At 37.6% G+C, this 20,179-nt stretch overlaps 1 protein-coding gene across 1 annotated transcript; it reads right to left on the bottom strand.

Annotated features, from left to right (window-relative positions):
• Positions 1–4,159: 4,159 nt before the first annotated feature.
• LOC107707445 (DET1 homolog) lies at positions 4,160–9,177 on the bottom strand. Its single transcript, XM_016511443.1, has 6 exons — positions 8,977–9,177; positions 7,503–8,271; positions 6,395–6,748; positions 5,977–6,167; positions 4,989–5,180; positions 4,160–4,482 (listed from the first exon to the last, which is right to left on the bottom strand). The coding sequence occupies exons 2-6, from the start codon at positions 8,253–8,255 to the stop codon at positions 4,293–4,295; spliced, it is 1,680 nt and encodes a 559-aa protein (XP_016366929.1). The 5' UTR covers positions 8,256–8,271; positions 8,977–9,177; the 3' UTR covers positions 4,160–4,292.
• Between the last annotated feature and the right edge of the window lie 11,002 nt (positions 9,178–20,179).

The following is a 20,179-nucleotide window of genomic DNA, read 5'->3' as shown; positions in this document are numbered from 1 at the left end:
TCATGAAGAATGGGGGCAAAAACAAAAGTGTTGCGTTTATAATTTTGTTCAGTGTAAATTCGCAATTGCCAGAAAAACCAAGCTTGTTTCTGCCAATGGAATAAACAAAAAAAATTAAAAGTAATTGTGGCTTTTTATCTCATATTTCTGACTTTTTCCCCTCACAATTTAGGTTTATCTCACAATTCAGATTTTTTTTTTTTCAGAATTGGCAAATATAAACTCAGAATTTAAACGTGCAATTCTGAGAATTGTGAGATATAAACTCACATTGCAACTGTGAGACAAAAAAAAACATCTAGCTTGTTCCCGCCATGGAATAAAAAGAAATGTAATTGCAACTTTTTTCGTGAGAAGTCTGAATTGTGAGATATACACTCATAAACACAATTGTACAGTTTACCAAAACACAGTTTTGGTAAACTGGATTTAATCCATCATTATTCATGAATCGTATTATGCTGGTTGCACTGCACCTGTTCTATTTACTAGAACCAACTCAATCACTCGTAAATTGCTCATTCATACTAAACTGTTCGTGCTATATGTTTTTGCATGCATCCTGTGAGGACAGTTCAATAGAAAGATGTGTTTTAATGTTGATACATAAATCTTTTGATCATTCATGTTCAAATTGAACTGCAAACTCACACTCACAACTTGTCATTTATTTTGCCATATGCTGCACAGCACATTCACCAATGCTGAAAAGCAGTGCAGAAAACACTGGCTTTAATGAAACCTAGGAGTTTGTGGAGTCTTATGAATGATTCATTAAAATGAACTGAGTCACTTGTTTCTGAATCATACAACACTGGTTGTGCTGTGTGAATTGTATTCGCTAAAAAAGGACATATTTTTGTATATTTTTATCTTAATAAGCAAATTGCATTGTATTTTCTCTCTTTTTATACAATAGGGGTCAGTATATATTTTTTCTCAAACCACACACACACGGTCCAAACCAGATCCCTCCCACTGTCATGTCCAGAGGCTTTCCCCAGGTGTTCAGAGGGCGTCAGAATGTGTTCAATTAGCTTGTGTAACCAGAGGCAGGGCGGACACTTAATCCCACAGCACCTGCTGCCTCTTCACAGGTTAACCCCAGTCAGCCATGTCACCGACCGAGGCAGGATATCACACGTTAACCCAGCTCAGTGGCCCTGGATTTACTTGGATCACGTCTGATTGGACGTGATCTCCAAGCTGGCCGACCAGCAAGCAGCTGGACACCTAATTAGGCAGCCGAATAAACCCAGATGAAGTTTTTCAGGTGATGCGTGCCCTTCTCTGCATGCTAGGTTGCTGCCATTTTTGCAGACTTAATTAACACAAAAGTGCCTGATTACAAGTTTGAAGAGTCTATAGTTACAAAAAGTGGAAAAGTGTTACAGGGCCATCAAACACTTGCCACCTGTGTCGTTTCGAAGGCTAAGGGCACAGGCAAATTAAACAATCATAAAATGTATGCAAAATTGAACAAAGATACATTGTTATTATTATATAAAAGTACGTGTGTATATAAAAGAAACAGAAGTTAGGTGGATTTTTGAATAGGCACATCTTTTGTGACAACATGCCCCAATAGTGAAATATGCTGCTACACTGTACGGGGTAAGTTGTCGCAATGGAAACTGCTATTAAACAGCCTATTAAAGGCTTCTGAGCAAAATGTAAACATTAAAATAATTATGAAAGATAAAAATTAATGGGAGAGCAAAAATGTAAACAGTAACAAAATATGAAACCACTGTTTTGGCCAACATTGTGATAAAATCCATTAGAATGACGATATATAAAACAAGTGACAACTTGTCCAGACCAAACTAAAAGAAAAAGCTATTTTAATTTGTGCAATTAATTACAATTTAATTGTCTTTTAAAAAAAATAGAGTCATAAGTACATAAAATATTTATACAAAAATATATTACATATAAATAATAAATTAATGTATTTATTTTTTGAATAAATATTTATTTTGTGTGCACTACCATTCAGCTGAGTCAACGTTAATATAGTTCTAAAGGGCAAGCATGCTAAAATTTTAAGAAATGTTCCAAACTGAACTTCTAACAAATATTATATTATTTATTTTTTGCTTTATGCATTACCTAGACTATCAGCACATTTTGATGAAAATAAATCCTAATATTAATCCTAAACAGGAAAAAAAAAAACTTGAAATCAGTAGCTCTCATAAAAGTTTAAGTCATTCAGAAGTGAGAACCAACCAGCCATTCAAGGTCATTTTAAGTTTTAAACTGCAAAATACTTCAAATAACTCTAGCCAACTCCAAATTAGACCAGAAAGGATTGTAATTGCATATCATAAAAGACTTTGTGACAAGTTGGAGGAGAATAACACCTAGGGAGGTAGACAACTGACCTATGCAATGAGCTCTGCAACTTTACATGTGGCAGAGCCGACCGATGCCGCTATAAAAACCCATGAAGCAAGATGAAATGTCAAGTTACTTTAAATGTTCCTTCTAATAAGTCACTAGGTTGGAGAGAAGCACAGATTTTCATTTGATGACACACAGATATCCCATGTTTTACAAAGCGCACCCATGATGGATGGTTCGGGTTCAGTAACACCTTTTAAACCGGAGCGATAAAGACTGCAATGAAAGACACACTGTCTCTTTCTAACAGCGCAGGCAGTCACAACAATGACAGCTATTAAAGCTTGTGCCGAGGTCGGACTGAAAGAGCGTGGCATAACATCTCTGTCGGCACCAATTTTGTTGTGGTAAATGTTTTAGTTCTTCTCTCTCTTTATCTAATTAATTCTCTCATGCCCGGAGCAGTGTGGATCATTTGTGATGGGGACAGGTCACCGCGACGCATAATAGAAACACTAAAGAAGGAAGAATGTGATGGAAAACGTTGAATAATGCAATCACAATTCACAACGTTTCACTTAATTTTCTCCTCAATCAAGTGTTCCGTACATTTCACCTTTTTTCTCTCTCTCACTCTCTCCCCCTTTTTTTTCCCATGCAGCGCAAAACTGAACTGATTGCGCAGGGAAATTATAACCCCGGTAAGATTTTTTTGTTCCATATCGCAGCAGCACCATTACAGATGAATTAAATGAGAGAGAAGCCCTACGAAGCACAGTCGACACCCTCCCACTCCCGCCCACACCGAACCCTAGGATCACACATTTCAATCCAGTCCGCGGCTAAAAGCATTCATTCCTGCGTTCAGGGGCCCCGCGCACAACTGCGCCTGGAGCACCTACAAGAACACAGTCATCTTGCTGGACATGGGAAATTTCTGTCAGTAACTAGCGGGATATCAGGGATTCGTATTCATAAAGCCTTGAGAGAACGATTACACTTACAGTAGTTGCACTTAGGGGTCCACTCAAAAAAAATGGCACTCCGTGGAAATTCAAGAAAAGAAAGCTTTTAGACTGGTGGGGGGAGATTTGACATGCTACTTTCCCACCGAGACGAGCGACTCCAAATACAAGTCGTCTGGGATTTACGCGTTCGATTTATTAGTTCTAATTGTATTTTTTCTTCATTATGAAGAGGGAAAAATCTTTCTCCTCCATATGGAAGTTCACAGAAACGCTGGTGTTTTAAAGCTGTCGCAATCTCCCGTATTGAAAATTGTCCTTCAATCAGCGCTGAAGTGCTTGTTAAAACAGATGCATTTTCTTCAACCTCTGCTCTATCAACTGAACTATCGTATTCCCACAGGGAAGCCTCTCACTAAGTAAACTGGCTATAATGAATCAATTTCAGAATTAGTTTTTGTTGTTATTATTGTGGCATTAGTGTTGGTGTGGTGTTGTGTGCTTCGAACCCACCTCCATTTTTTGGTTAATGCTGGTCGACTATGTGGGAGCTGGCTTGGTAATGGAAGCTGAACTATTTCATTAGGCTTTTGAGGGGGAAAACTGCTAAGAGGGGGCATTAGCATAATCTATACTTTCTCTGCTATCTACAAATGGCAGATGACGAATGTGAACTGAGAATATCTTAATGTTCTGTCTGTTTAAACTATGCTGAAAAACTAAAACATCTGTTTTGACAATAATCTTTCACCTTCAGCGAGAAAAGACAGGACAATGGGTCAAACAATACTGAAAAATATAAATAAAGCATTTTATTTTGCACATTGCAATTTAGTAAAAGAAGAGAAAAGCTAAATATAAAATATATCACATTTGTAATAAATAAAGCTTTAATATAAAAAGGATGTATAAAAAGAAAACAAACAGAGATTTGAATCCATGAGTCTCTCAAATCGTATGTCTCTACTCACACATGCATTATCATACGCATCCATGGCGCATGTGAAAGTTGACGACGTATTCGGCGTTGGTGCGCTGCACAGAGATGGCAAAGGGCTCAAAGGGATGGAAGGTGAACGCAACCAGTCTCCTGACCGCATGGTTAATGGGTCTGCCCAGCAGGCCTGCCTGGATCTTAAATTTCAGCAACCCTGAGTCCCTCGCGTAGAACCTGCAGGAGGAAAACAAAAGCAGTAGCAGTTTATTACGATGCCAAATCACATGTCGACAGCAAGAAACCTGTGTGTTTTTCAGCGTTGTTTGGTACATCAGAGAATTATGGTAACATTTGTCAGGGAAATTTTTGAGAGCTCTCAGGAAGTGTTTTAAAGTTCGCCTGTCACGGCATGAAATTACACTTCAGTTTCAAGATTTAACAAGGAAGTTGATGCAGACCTCACGCTGGGCCTCATTTTTCACTATACTGGAAAAGTGGGCGTGCATTCTGGCCTCTTCTGCAAATCACTGTCTTTGTCAACAATCTTTAGACTGTGCATAGGTCTATATTTAAGCCTGCAAGGAGATAACAATAAAACTCTCTAAAAGTAAAAAGTAAATACACAAAATGGCTATTAAATAATATTCCAATAAAAAGTCATTAATTGCACTAAAATATCTCACTATTGCACAACTTTTGATAAAAATTCACTTCTGAATTGGTTTTAAACTCAGAGGTACCGTATGGGATGATCGCCACAGGTCTTTGGGCGTTCCATGACAGACACCCACTTGTCATCATAGCTGAAGAGGGAGAGGTCCAGATACGGGCTGCTGCTGTAGGACTGAGCACTGATGGGCAGCTGCCCAAGAAGCCTCCTGACCGCCTCCGTATGCCCTCCGTATTTGGCATTCACAATAGTGTCTTTAAACCTGGGCACAAACAAACCAGTCCATAAATAATGTGTAGGCCAAGTGACCAATCTCTTTTTTCTTCTTCTTCTTTATAGAAATTATTTTTTTTAAGAAGTTATTCTTTCAGCAAGGAAGTATCAAATGGACGAAAAGTAAAGATTTTTTGTAATATTTCAAATAAATGCTCTTCTTTTAAACTTGCTATTCATCAATCCCTATAAAATCCCTGGAAAAACATTATATTGATTTCCACAAAATATTAGGCTGCACAACTTTTTTCTACCTTGATAATAATAAAAAAAAAAATCTTGAGCAGCAAATCAGCATATTATTATGCTGATTTCTGAATGATCATGTGACGCTGAAGACTGGAGTAATGGCTGCTAAAAATTCTGCTTCACCAAAGGAATAAATTATATTTTTAAATATATTAAAACAGAAAGCATTATTACTGTTTTTACTGTATTTTTGATTAAATAAATGCAGCCTTGGTGAGCATGAGACTTCTTTCAAAAAAAAAATAAAAATAGTGCACGAATTTCGAAAGTAGTCTGTCTGCATCATTTTGAATGGATGAGGTTTTTCAAAGAGTTTCAGAACCTTTAAGTTTTGTTCCTTTTTTTTCTCAGAACCTGCATTTGTGAGGTCTGCATAATTGGGGTTTTTAATATCAAAAGGTGTCGGCATGAGTGAGTTCTCACCCAATATATTGAGTGGCACATTTACACTGAGTCACTGTTATAGCCTTTTATGAGACAAAGTGAGACAGGCCTCCTCTGGCTCAACCATCAATTGCTTGATATTTATATCTCACCTGCGCTGCACCTGACGGGCAAAGTTGTTGCTGGAAGCAGAGCAGGGGAACTGCACAGCCTCGCTGTGGAGCGTGGCGTTCCGGAAGAGGTCGCAGAAGTTTTCAAAAAGCTCCAGAAGTTTGTCTGAAGTATTCTCGAAAACCGCAATAACTTCAGTGGTTAGCATATTGTAAACCACGAAGAACGAGGGCTAAAAATGAAGAGGAGAATTGAGTAATAAGTTTACACAATATTTGACTTCTGATCCACCAACCACCATCCACGCAACACAAATCCCACCTGTATAAAGATTCACAACAAAACAACAACAAGTATTATATCTTACACTACCAGAGATTAACAGATGACGCCAGCAAGGGCATATCTGATTCAATCTCTGGTTACTGCAGTGCATGTGGGTGAGCTGGTGGTTTGTACCTGTGAGGGGTCAGTGACCCTCAGCGTGACCACGTCTTCATTGGTGTACTTTATGAACAGGTGATGTTCATCCAGCAGCTGCATCTTCCACATGCGCAGCTGCCTGAGCTGATCGAAGAACTGAAAGAACCGTCGTTTGGCCGTGGCGCTGCCGTCCTGCTCTGCCCTCCTCCACAGGTACACCAGCAGACGATGCTTTAAGGAGTTGATGGTTTTCTCCTTATACAGACGGGATAAACCGGGCTGGCCTTCAGCATGGGCCTCAGAGTAAACCGCAGACAGTGTCAGCAGGTCATCCTCGTAACAAAAACGACCAATGGTGCGCACATCAAGGAAGGTTCCTTCTGGTGTCACCTGGTTAGGAGTTGGATCAAAAATACATTTTGTTTAGTAATTGTTTATAGAAATTTTGTTTCAATAAATTTTGTTTAGTAATTATAGGGGTCATATGATGCGATTTAAATTTTTCCTTTCTCTTTGAAGTGTTACAAGCTCTTGATGCATAAAGAAGATCTGTAAAGTTGCAAAGACTAAAGTCTCAAAGACGCTGTGTGTTTCGTTGTGAAAGCGAAACTACTTTGTTTGGCCTTCCAAAAGAGGATGATATCCGCTTCGTCATGCCTGGAAGTTGATCCGTGCTGGTCGCTGAGGAAATACATCAACTTCGTGCTGTGGATCGCCGGATCGGCTTTCACCATGGACGAAGTGGAGTCCAGCCCGGGGTGATGTGGAATCCGTCAGCCGCACCGTTCTCAAGCCCATCGGCCATCGCTCACTCAGCACGCCGGCCGTTCCTCACACTAGCCGCAGGCCTCCACTCACTCAAGGCCGCCGCCGCCGCTCACTCTAGCCCGTGGCCTCCGCTCACTCAAGGCCGCCGTGTGTGACGCTGTGTTTCGTAAAGTCAGACATTGTTGTTCAGGTGGGCGACACAGGTTTGAATTTGGTTTGCGTAGTCACATCACATTTTCCAGTCACATCACATTTTCCAGTCACATCACCCAGTATATTTCACCCAGTAGAGAGAAATAGAAATAGAAAGAAAATACAACATATAAGACACAGTTCCAGGTGATTTGTGCTGTACAGTGAAGTCTTACACACTTACCTGAAAGACATGTATGGTCTGTTGCTGCACAGAAAGCACTGCCAGTATATTTCTGTAAAGGTACAGTCCCTGATTGTGAGACAGAATGATTTTGTCACACTTAAAAGTGCGTGTATCACACAGTCGGCCCGTGTGCAGGTCTATGATGTGCAGTGAGTAGTCCTCAAGAGGAGAGCGTGGGTTCGGTGTCACAGATTCGTTGTTTCTGTACACCTCGAAAAAGTGTGGGTGAGGTTCTTCGGGCAAGTGAGCAGCCGAGCCGACGATCACATAACGGCAGTCGTCAGTGAAAAGACTGCACTCTCTATTCAAGTGCTCACCGTTGGAGGCCACATTGGTGATGTGGAGAAGGGAAAAGAAGCGTTCAAAGAGTCTGCCTCTGATGTTGAGGGAGCGCTGGTCATTCCCATTGGCCAGCGTTTCTCCATTCTGACCCTGAAGAAGATCTTCAGCAGCTTGGCATCCTTGGTACTCATAGATTTCCAAGGAAGTCTGATCAGAAGAAAACGCAATAAAGCATCGTCCGTCAGGAGAGAACTTACGCAGGAAGCAGGGCGGCTTCTCTACATTCACCACTGTGAAGTTGGGGAACAGGTTCTGGTGGAAGCAGCGCACACGGTACCAATGAGCCCCGACTGGACCAGAGCAAATCCGACGCCTTTCTAGCCGGTGGACCACATTCTGATTTTGGATGCGTCTCGGCTTCAGAGTGGGGAAATCGTCCTCTGATGTAGTGTTGTGGTGAGCAGCCATAATAACAGCTATACCACTGCAAATGAGGAATTAAATGATGTTAATAAATGCAAAGCAATTTACTTTAAACAAGGCAAAAAATAAACAAATATACAGGCAGGCAGTCGTGATAATAGCTTTACCACTGAAAATGAGAAATTATATAATCAAGTTAACAAATATAAAGCAAAGAGATCAGATCTGCCTAAAAAATGTTTTATATAATACTTTTATGGTACAAAGAATAAACAAATAGTCAGGCAGGCAGGATTGATAAGAGCTTTACCATTGCAAATGAGGAATTAAAACATTAGAAGAGATCATAATAATCAAGTTAATAAATGCAATGCATATAGAGCAGATCTTTCTACAAAATTATTTTATATAATATTTTATCTTTATATAACAAAAAAGGCAGCCATGACAACAGCTTTACCACTGCAAATGAGATATTAAAACATTACTGAAAGAGATCATAAATGCAAATCAGATTTAGCAGTTCTCCCTACAAAAATTGCTTTATATAATACGGTATGTAATATAAAATAAAATAATTAATAAATAAGCAAATAGGCAGGCAGACAAATAAATGCAGAAACAGACAGATATTCCTGCTTGAAATTCATGTTGCTTTTTCGGTTTTATTCTACATTAAAGCTTTAAAAATAAGCTCGTTTAAAAGTGAATGAAATTAAAACCTCAGTATAAACACACGCAGTTGAATAAGTTATGCATATCTTACCTGTATCTCCATTTAAACACTTCTCATGTTAATATTTATACAGCTTTAACTCTCTGAGAGCACAAGCATGGCCAAGAGACAACCTACAGCCGCATCAAATAAAGCACATAAGCGAAAACCTTTTAAAAGGAGGTACAATGCAGTATAAAAGTTTATTTGGCAGTGTAAATAAAGTTTAGAGATCTGTTCGCTGTCTAAACGCCGGAAGTACATCGCATTCGGCGAGCTCTGCGTATAAACAGTGGACATGAGGCGCAGAGAGTGTCAGAGCGCCCCCTTCAGCAGCGGCGAAACAGCGCAACTACACCTCTCTGATCATACAAATGAGTCATATTAACCCGTTGAAATCAGTAGTTCCGGGTGAATATGGAAGCTCTGGGTATCCACACTGCTAATCATTTTGGTTTTCTGAGGATATTATTACTGTCAGTGACATAAGAGAAATGATTTTGGAAGAATTCCCTGCTTAAAAACAGTTTAAGCCAAACTAAACTAGATTGCTGGTCTCCCAACGTGAGAGTCTCCAGAGTTGGTCTCTGAGCTTTTTTAGAATGGTTTTGGGCTCTTTTCAGTTGGTCAGACTGGGAAACTAACAAGCGGACCAGCTTAACACTACTAGTTTAAACCCACAGACCACTTTAGGCTGTTTTAAGATGGTTTTCAGAAGGAACACACACAGTAGGCCTATAGAAAATAATCAGAATTTACTTTTCAGAAATGTCTTGCTCAGGGTTGGGTTGGTGAGCGTGCTACAACACTGTTGAAAAACACTCTGGTCTAAAGTGGTCTAGGGCAAGATTTAAAGAGGTTTTGGACACTTCCCATATGGTCTCACATGGTTTTGTCCATGTTCTATACTGTATGTTGGGAAAACATTGAAAGCATTAAGAATCAGAGTGAGTAAACCTGTCATCGGCAAACAAAACACTGATCATAATCACAGCACTGAACATCTGAAATGCACTGGGATTGAGTAGGTTGTGAAGTCATGTTGCGATGGGGACATTAACCAAAAATTATTACTAAAAAAGGCATCTTTCTTCTTTTTCTTCTAGGTACAATATTTATAAAGAGCATCTTTGTGTCTGATGTGTTATTGATCCTATGGTTTTAGTTGTTTTATGATGAGTTAAACTGGACTTTGTTGTTTGATTAAGCAGCAACACCTGATAATACTCACATATTGTGTAAAATTACCTGATGAGCAATGCATTGACACACTGAAGGCTTTTAGCCGAAACATCTGTGACCAATTACTCCCCTATTGTAAACTGAATAAAGAAACTTTAGAGTGCAGACTGTCTTTATTTTTTGTTATGCTCACCTAGTTTTACAAGGCAAACATTAGTTTGGCCAGGATGAGAGACCAGCATTTTTTTTCAGTGGGGCTATTTGAATATAGCACAAAAAATAATCTAAAATGTACCTTTCAGGTAGAAGAAATTTCTTGGTCAGGGTTTGGTTGGCAAGAGGTCTAACAAAAGGGAAATTTAGAACTGATAATTAGGGACAAAGCACTTCCCATTTATGCATTTATCCATTAGCGGAGTAGACCGAAAAGGCAAAGCAGTGACAGATGAGGTCATCTCACTCTTTTGTCTTCCCTTTCTGCCATTGAAAAAAATGACGAATGCTCAAAATGCCTTTTCACTTTTCACATGTTTTATGGAGCATTTGGACTTTGTAAATACACTTTTAATTCTGTATTCAATAGGCAGCATGCCTGTCCTCCATAAAATGTTTAAAATTATTATATTAACAAACCATTTTTAAATGTCAATTGACAGGGTAGTTCCATGATGATTAGGACAGAGGTCAATAAATCTTTACAGAACACCACTAATGGAGGTGCCTTTCTGGTACAGTTTGAAATTATTATGGTGAGTTTTTTTTTCTTCTTTTTTGAAGCAATCATTAGCTTACAATAGCTTACGGTTTTTATATTTTATTTTATTTTATTTTATCATTTTAATGGTTTATGTTTCATTTAACTACAATTAACCTGTCAGATAAAAATTAATTAATTAGGTTATTTAACAAACTATATATATTCAAGGATGTAAACTAATTTATAGTCTTCATATGGAATGTTATTAACATGTTTGTTTTGTCGCAATAATTAATTAAAATCCTTGGCATACATGAATATACTGCTACATACAGGCTAATTCATACATGCGTCTGTCTGAATAAGGTTTGAATCTTAATCTTATATGCAGTAATTCTGATGTGGAGCTCCAAAAAGGGAACATGAGATAAAGTCTAATTTGCCCAAATTCATTTAGTGTTCTTTCTCCAAAATGGATTTACGAGGGCTGAAAACTTGAAAAAGAAAAATGAATAAGAACTGAGCACAGAAGGAAACCTGTGTGGCCTTGAGAGTATGATAATGGATTTGTACCCAATTATCCTCGACCCAAGTATGTAGAGACCCAGTTGGTAGATTATATAAGTTGTAATCTTCAGTAATGGCAGGTTGTGAGCCGGAAAGGTATTCCAGTGGAAAAACATGGAAAAAGAACATTAGAGCCCTCCAAATGCTACATGCCAGCGTTTTGAGTGCACTCTCTACCCATTGGCCAAAGCGCTTCGCTTAGGGACAAAAAACGTGGCAGCTATAACATTATGGTATAGGCTTTGCATTTTTCCAAATAATGGCCTTTCGTTTAGCTCTTTTCTCTTTGTCAAGGGTCATCATCTTCCCTTTTAGGTTTTGTTTTTGGTTTTACGTCCCCCCTCCTCACTCTCCGACAAAATGCACGAGGATGCAGGAAGATTCATTTCCTTTGCATCCAGAACCTGAGTGGAAGATGGAGGGTCCTTAAGGCTGTTTTTTAGACTGATATGAGGGCCTAATGCCGGAGAAGCAAAACAAAGAGCACCGGGACATCACAAATTCTGCAGTAATGAAACTTTCACTGCCGATTCCAGACTCAGAAATGGCCAGGCCAGTGGAAACTCCAAGTACACTCAAACCAGTGGCATATAGCCTTAATTATGAACCTATTGCCTGCTAGCCGTAATTGGAAAAAGCAGATTTAAAAGGTTGCTTTTTGCGCAGAAGAGATGATGATGCTGGGTTTTTTTTTTTAAGATTTCTGAAAATCTATGTTGCATAGAGGCTGTGTTTGACATTTAAAAAGAAGCTTTTACCTTCTCAATATAGTTGGTACTCAGCAATATAATAGAATGTTGCGGTAATTGTAGCTTCCTTCAAACTTTAGGGGGATTTTTTCCCACAAGTTGTTTTTTTTTTTTTCAAGTCACAATTCCTTCTTGATGCTTTTATGTCCAACTGATCACATATTGTGACTTATATTCATGCATATTCTGTTCCTCTTCAGGCAAGATTCAGCAAGCTTCAAATGTTGCTTGTTCACTGAAAAGAAAAAAATAGAAATGGCAGCAAATATTTTGCAGAAAACATCAAATAGCGCAGATCAGCCCATCAGGGAGCTAACAATGACATGCTTGAAAAAAAATCTAATAATTATAAATCATGACTGTATATCCAATTGTTTAATGCATTGTGGCCAGAATGAATCATGTATACGTACAATCTGAGATCAACAGGTTGCATTTCCCTGTTTCATATTATCATGCTTCATAGCATAAAGTACTAAAATGAAACTTAAATTAAACTTTGTCAAGTTTCATTGCCGTTTTGAGTCAAATTCTGAGAAAAAAGCTTTTATAGACCAAACAGATCTACGTAGATCTGACTGCTGGTTGCTTGGTCAGTGTGTGTTAATATATTCTCCTAAACCCTAAACCCTCACAGATAGAAATAAAGATGTGTGCACCCTCATTGGCTGACTGGACTACATGGCTGCATTCTATTGGTCGTCCTGATCAGCTGACAGGATGCTGTTGCTTAGAAACATTGTTTCCTGCCGAAGCCAGCCCTTCTCTGCAGCCTTGCCAGTCCAATCAATATGGCCACAGACTGGCAGCTTTTATCTCATGCTGTATTTCAAATATGAAATACAAATATGTTGCTTCTTATAAATTCATATTTTATAATTAATTCAAGTTCCTCATTTGAGTTATTCAAATTATCGATACACTACAATCTGTATGCAATAAACATGTTTTGTGAGTGAATGAGTGTCGGTGGTCGTCAAAAATTTGTTTGTTTACAAGTTGCTTACATGCGATACGGACTACAGATGCCATACAACACATTTCAGCCTCGTCTTTAAGTATCAGGCAAAATCTAATTCTGGTTTCCGTGGAAACCTCTCAGAGCCAAACAATGGATGAAGGGTAAAGGACAAGTGCAGGATGCCGATCTTTCTTTTGTGGATGCGTGTGTGAGCGTGCATGTAAGAAGGCTTGTGTACGATATGCGCGCGTTTGTGTGTATGTGTGTGCGTGTTATGGGGGAGGGAAACATTCTAGACAGGCATAGATGGGTTCATAATGAGCGCGTACAGCGTGTCATGGGACTACGTGTAAAGAGTGCTCGCATCTCCTTGTACATCAGTGCTCTGTGAGAGCTGGAGACTGCGGGGCATGCAAATCAGGAGTGATTTCAATACCCTCTGCTTCATCTCCACCACATATTTCACCAGATTTTAAGTTTGTTTACTCCTTGTCATATTTCCCTTTAAGCAAATATACCCATGTGCACCTTTCTTATGCATTCAGTCTTTTTAAAAAATGAATGATTGTAGGCGACAAGACCCACTAGTGATTATTTTTTAATGTTACACTCTTAAAAATGAAGGTTTTTTATTGCCATCGGTGGTTCCATGAATAACCTTTAATGTCCAGGGAACCTTTAAATTGCACAAAATGTTCTTTAGAGTGGAAAAATGTTCTTTAGATAATTAAAATGTTCTTCACACTAAGAAAAAAAAAGGAACTGCTCACTGAAAGATTCTTGGGAAACCTAAAATGGTTCTTTGTTGGTTTCATTGTGAAAACCCACTTTTGGAACCTTTATTTTGAAAAGTGTCAGTTGATATACTGCATTGTCTCATCTGGAAAGACCTTGAATTTGGTCGCCCAAGGTTCCATGGTTCTACGAAGAATCTTTAACATCCATGGAACCTTTCCAGTCCACAAAGTGCATTCGAGTTTTTTATATTGGGAATAAAAGGTTCTTTAGATTTTAAATGAAAGATTTTACACCAAAGGTTCTTTGGGGAACCCAAATTGGTGGTTCTTTGGCATCACTGCGAAAACTGCCTTTTGGAACTTTTATTTTTAAGAGAGTAGAAGAACCATTTTAGGTTCCCCAAAGAACCTTTCAGTGAAAAGACCTTAAAGCAATTTTTTTTTTTTTTTAGTAGAAATAACATTTTAAAATTCTGAAGAACCTTTTTCCACTATAAAGAACATTTGTGCAGTGGAAAGGTTCCATAGATGTTGAAAGTTCTTCATGGAACCACAAATGCCAATAAAGAACCTATATTTTATAACAGTGTATGGCATTACTGCGAAAAGACTCTTTTTGGAACCTTTATTTTAACAGTGTAGGTTGATATATCGCAACAATGCTACAACGTCACATCCCGCAAGACCTTGAATTTGGTCGCCCGGAGTAAAGAAAAGCCAGGAAAGAATGGTACCAGAAGAGGATGAAAATGTTTTAGTGCCTTGAAATGGCTTTTGTCTTGCATTTCTGTAATTGCGGCCACTCTCTTTAGCACTCGCTGATTGCTTCAGAGCCCTGTTTTCTTGTTTTTTTGCTTGTATGGATCGCAAATCTCGAGCTTTTATGGGGCTCCAGGGGCCAGAGTGGAAGAGCAAGTAAGACAATATCTGCAGCTTTTCAAGGAGGACACCGCTCAGTTTAGGTCAGCAGAGATGGACCAGAAGTTTGGAAAGAAATTATTTCACCATTTCATCAAAACACGCTCTTTAAAGAGAGGCAAAGAGAGGTCAAGTGCAGAAACCACACTCAGGCAGAATTACCCTCTCACCCCTTAAGAAAGCTAAGGGGGTTCTCAGCAGGGAAGCCTGGGTGCCGTACCACGCCTGCGCTGAGAAAGCCGGCCATCAGTGTGCAGCAGCAATTTCTGCCACTTGGGGATCACAGGTGAAACGAAATTGATGGGCACTTTTCTATTATTAGTGCCAGTGAAGGAAACATTAGTGTCAGAAGAACTTGTCGAGCTGCTTGTGGTTCTCTCCACCCATGCTCCCCAGAGAACTTTATACTTTTCTTGCCAGACTTGATGTTGCGAAATCCCTCCCCTAAACATGAATGCTGGGAAAATAATCTTCAGCACTGAGATCATTAGCTGATTAGCACGGTTACCTGGAAAGACTGGAAACGGGGTTTCCTCGCAGGGGCTGCCGAACAGATGCTGCTTCTCGCTAAATACAATGAATTACGTATGGGCCACTTAGCTAAACAAGGAATTGCTCTGTACAGGTTTGCATAACACCGATACGGACATCTGTCAATGTGACTTTTGAACCGCCTCTGCCTCGGCCTGGCAGGTAACCTGACGCTTATCACTGCATCGTTGGGCCGCGGGGTAGATTAGGGCCACCGGCAACCATAGATCTCTGTAATGAATAATGTAAACACCCCTAGCCCAAGCTGCCCCTTAAAATCGGGAGATTTCCTCCACAGTTGGTGCATATAAATTAAGAATTATGTGTACTGTATATATATATAAAGTCTCTAAATACATTCATTTTATCTCAATAACTTTGTTTTGGGATGTCAAACAAACCCTTACCAGCACATCAAACGACAAAGTAAAACCATAAAGACTAAAATTTAAAAAAAAAGAAGAAGTTTAAAAAATAGAATAATATATATTGCATTTATAATATATAGTATATTTCCTATATATTATATTATATTAAAAATAGAATAATTATATTATATAACATTTTATAACAATATTATTTTATATTTTGTTATATATACATTTTATAATTAGACTAATATAATTCATATAAAATGTTATAAAGAATACATATAATGTACCGATATAATAATATATATTTATATATACATATATTAGGAAGATATTAGAAATTAATAACACCAAGACCTCATTTTTACATTGATTCTCACTTTAAAATTGTGTTTTTGTCTTCTGTTATAGACATATATTTCATTCTATTTATTTATTATAAATATATAATAATTTTGGCTACAATATTAAGCATGTGAGGCAGCTGTGTGGTCTGACACTTTTTTAATTTTTAAGAGGGCACTTTCATCCCTGCTACAAATTGGATCTCAAATTGTCTCTGGTTTTCCATGCATGCAGTTTGACAATTACATTGTATACCAAATGCCAATTTGCACATATCGAGATTATTGGTTTTAATTAATTGATTGCAATCTCCATGATAAATACCCTCTTAATTTGGTCCTAATTACCCACATGTCATTTGTGTGGTGTGACAGCAAAAATACAAATTAATAGTGATTATGGAGGATACAAATCTCCAAACACTTGTGCCCTTCGGACATGCTCTTTGTTAAGTGCTATAAATCTCATATTCACCCTTAAGATCGAATGATGCAGCAACAGTATTGTTTACAAACCTTCTCATCCACCATGCATTTCAAATCTGTGATCAGCGTGTGCAAAAAAGCACCAGGGATTCATGCTATACTGCTTTAAAATTCCTCCTTGCTAAATCAAATAAACAAAATGACGGTACCCACACGATGAGCTCTGTCATACAAGCAGCCTTGTGGTAAAAAGGTTGAATAAACAGTGTTGAAATACAAAAACAATCATGCAAATGCCTGATAATGTACAGTAGAATGGCACAGAAAAGCACAAAGCACGACAAAACAACATGATGAACCAAACATTTCAGTCCCGGAGTACACCAGAATAGTGCTGGGAACACAATGGGGGGGACAAATAGCACATTTGTGCCTGAAAATACACCTCTTGTGGCTTTTTTCAACCAAATTATGGAAATGTAAAATGGCTGTCTGTGCTTCCTCGCAGCTGTCGTCTCCTAAGTGGATAAAATTCATGCTAAGGTAAAAACATAATTTCCCAATTTCTTTGTTGAGCATAGACAGCACTTTAATCCCATTTATTATTATAAGGAGATTCTGGCATTTAAAATTGGTCCATCTTATGAAGCACACAAAGACTCTGGGCTGAAACAAGAACGTGGTAAATTTACCAGGGAAAAGAGGTTCAATTCAGCAGGGGAAAAATGACAAACTAAACGTTACTTAGATTTTCAGAGGGCAAATGCACAGGCCTGTTGCTTCCCTTTGGACATTAGCCAAGAAAATGTAAAGTCATAATCAGGTGATGGACACACAGATCTACTGCTCTAATGTCTTGTGGAATGAATCAAAGCCATTACAACTTACACCAGCCCCCTTTACCAGAGCATAAAGTCGTGTAGGTTTTGTAAACAAGTATAGACTAGCATTTAAATAAAGTCGGAGCAAGAACGGGGCACCTCCTCTGCAGACTCATCAGTGTCTTCTTCAATTGCGTAACATCTTCACTTCCTCAGCACACACTGAGGACTCGCATCGATCTCACTTACTGAGGACAAACGGTCATTAGGTGTCCATTTAATGAGCTCGGAAATCAGCATCCTGGATTTGACACATCCTAAAAGACAGTATGAATTCAGTGCATGCTTCTAATAAACAAATATTTCATTAAACATGCAACATTTTTGACATAATTCGATACAAACAGCTTTAAAAAAATTAATTTAATTGAGCTCTCTCAGAAGTGAGGATGAAGTTTGGAAATACTAAATTGATAGTATTCAGCACCTGGAAAGTTGGTTAACCTGATTTAAACTCAATTATTGATTTGTCAAAAATCTAATTAGCCTCATTTTGAGGGTAAATATGGTTGAGCCTCATAAAAATAACGAATAAAAAAGCTAAACAGAGAATGTTTCTATTTAAACCTGCTTGCTTATTCCGCCATAAAAATAATCAAAATAAAAAGTCCACTTTTTTATTGTATGCTGTTCCTTTTAAAAATCAGCCCAAACTGTGTGTAAATATGGCTGGGAGCAAAATATGCTCTGAAGGAGGCAGCACCTGCAGCAAAACGAATTTAAATATTAATGAATAAATAAACATTACAGTAAGTGATGCATATTATATTTGCCTAACACAAACAACTAGTTAAATAAAAACCCTTGAGAATGGTTCCTCGCTGCTTTTAAAAAAAAAAAATGTTTTGACAGTGTGTGCCGTATCTACTTATTCTAGCAAGCAAAAAAGAGACAGTATATGAAATCACTGTGTACAAATCGGAAGCAGATCATTAACCTGGGTTGAATCCAGTCAATAAAATGTGACAATGATAAAAATGTCTCAGTTATGTGTTTAATATACTCCTCTTTGCATATTAAATGTAACTAGTTACCGAAATAGTGATTATTTTGTGCTTTTTTTCTTCTTCTGCTAAAGCCAACAATGCGCTTTCCCTGACACTTGTAAAGCGAACCGTGCAAGCCAAATTTTTTTTTAAAAAGCTGCTACCCATTTGCTTCACGCAGGGCTGCGGTGCACCCTGACCAAAGTTAGAATGCTTCATTGTGCAATTTTAAGACTTTGCCAAATTTGAGGTCATTATATTTGATAAAGGTGACTGCAGTGTCAAACATTTATCTTAAAACCTGATTTACTGATTTGCATCCATATAAATGCATATGAGTTATATAATGAAATGCAATTGATATGCAATTCATATAACATACAGTTGTTTGAATGTGTGGCTTATTTAACAGACACGATTTATATCATCTGATCATTAGTACAGGCTCCAAAACCTGAACTGAGTGTGTCAGATAAGAGAGACGTTCAAAACGAGCAGGTCCAGGATTGATACGATAGTAACTGTGCAAGAATAAAAATAATATAGCCTATAGTAGGAGGGCGCTTTACATTACAAACATTAATTGCATGTTTTTAACCTTCACAGTCTTCCTGGCTGCTGATGTTGTGTGATCTATTTATGGTGGTGAGCTAATCAGCATGCAAACAAACAAATAAGTAATGAAATAAAGAAGTAATTAATTCTGGATAATCAATAATGTAGGCTGTTGAAAAAAAACTAAAAACTTAAAGCTGCTTAAGGTGGTTTGCTGGTCTTAACTGGTCTCCCATCCTGGTCAGCAAGGTTATTATACAAGGTAAAAAAAAAAAAAAAAAAGATTTTCGTAAATAAAACAGTTGTAAATAAAACAAATTCTTGGAGTAGGTTTTAAAAGAAAATACTAGCTATTTCAGTTTTTCTACTTCACAATACTTGCCCTTTGTAATTGCTTGCGAATTTTACTAGCACACCATTACTAGCTACACCATTTTTCCGATGTAATTTTGCATTTTATTTTTACATTTATATATATATTTATTTTTAACACTTTTTTAATTTATTTAATGCAATAATGTAGATTATTTATATTTTAAACAGATTGTTTAATGTCATTGCATTTAACACAGACATGTACCTATTTTTTTAGGTTCAGCCTATTAGCATCTTTTATTAAAAGATGAATTGAGTATGAGAAAGATATACAGCACATTAAACACACATTTGTGCATTTATGAGTTGTAAAGGTTTAAAACATCATAACAAAGTGAAAACAGAATCTAAAACTTACTTTGTGGTGATTTTTATTTTATTTATAATAATATATAAGTTTTTTGTTGTCATAGTAAAAAATTTAATAAATACGTAAATTTAAAAACAAATCACAAATAATAAAGATATCCTCAGCTCTTTTCTTCAGCGGGAATGAAAATATATTTTACTTTTAGCTATGTAAGTTTTCCAGTTATTGAAAAAAATTCTAATTTACTTTTTGTTTTAGTTTACATTAACAATAGTAACATTGCTGGTCAGGCTGGTCTGTAGTTTGTTTTAGAATGGGTTTGGGCAATTTTAGTTGGTCATCTCTGGGAGACCAGATCTTACACCACTAAAAACCATCTAGACCAGCTTAGACATGCAGGTTGATAATCATAAACCAGCTAAAACAAGCAATCCCTCTTATGTTTATTGACTTTATCATTTATATATTTTTAATTAGTATTATTGTTATTTTTTTAACAACAGGATAATTTTGAATGAAAGAAATACTCAAATAAAATCGCATGACTTTTATTATGAAAGTTGACTTACAGCTTTTCCAGCCATGCAGTGACGTCATTCGGATCCGCTAAATTGACAGGCCACCTGCAGGGATGCAGCACGGCTTTAAAGGGACAGGCATCGGA

Source organism: Sinocyclocheilus rhinocerous, unplaced genomic scaffold (genome assembly GCF_001515625.1).
Source record: "Sinocyclocheilus rhinocerous isolate Xijiao unplaced genomic scaffold, SAMN03320098_v1.1 scaffold534, whole genome shotgun sequence".
NCBI classification, from domain to species: Eukaryota; Metazoa; Chordata; class Actinopteri; order Cypriniformes; family Cyprinidae; genus Sinocyclocheilus; species Sinocyclocheilus rhinocerous.
The sequence above is the reverse complement of the archived record's forward strand: the minus strand, read 5'-3'. Positions and strand labels throughout refer to the sequence as shown.

Coding starts and splice junctions, on each gene's coding strand:
- LOC107707445 (XM_016511443.1), bottom strand. CDS start 8,255: ATGGCTGCTCACCACAACACTACATCAGAGGACGATTTCCCCACTCTG. Junction 6,749..7,502: donor AGACCATACATGTCTTTCAG/GTAAGTGTGTAA, acceptor ACTCCTAACCAG/GTGACACCAGAAGGAACCTT. Junction 4,483..4,988: donor TGTGGCGATCATCCCATACG/GTACCTCTGAGT, acceptor TTCCTCCTGCAG/GTTCTACGCGAGGGACTCAG.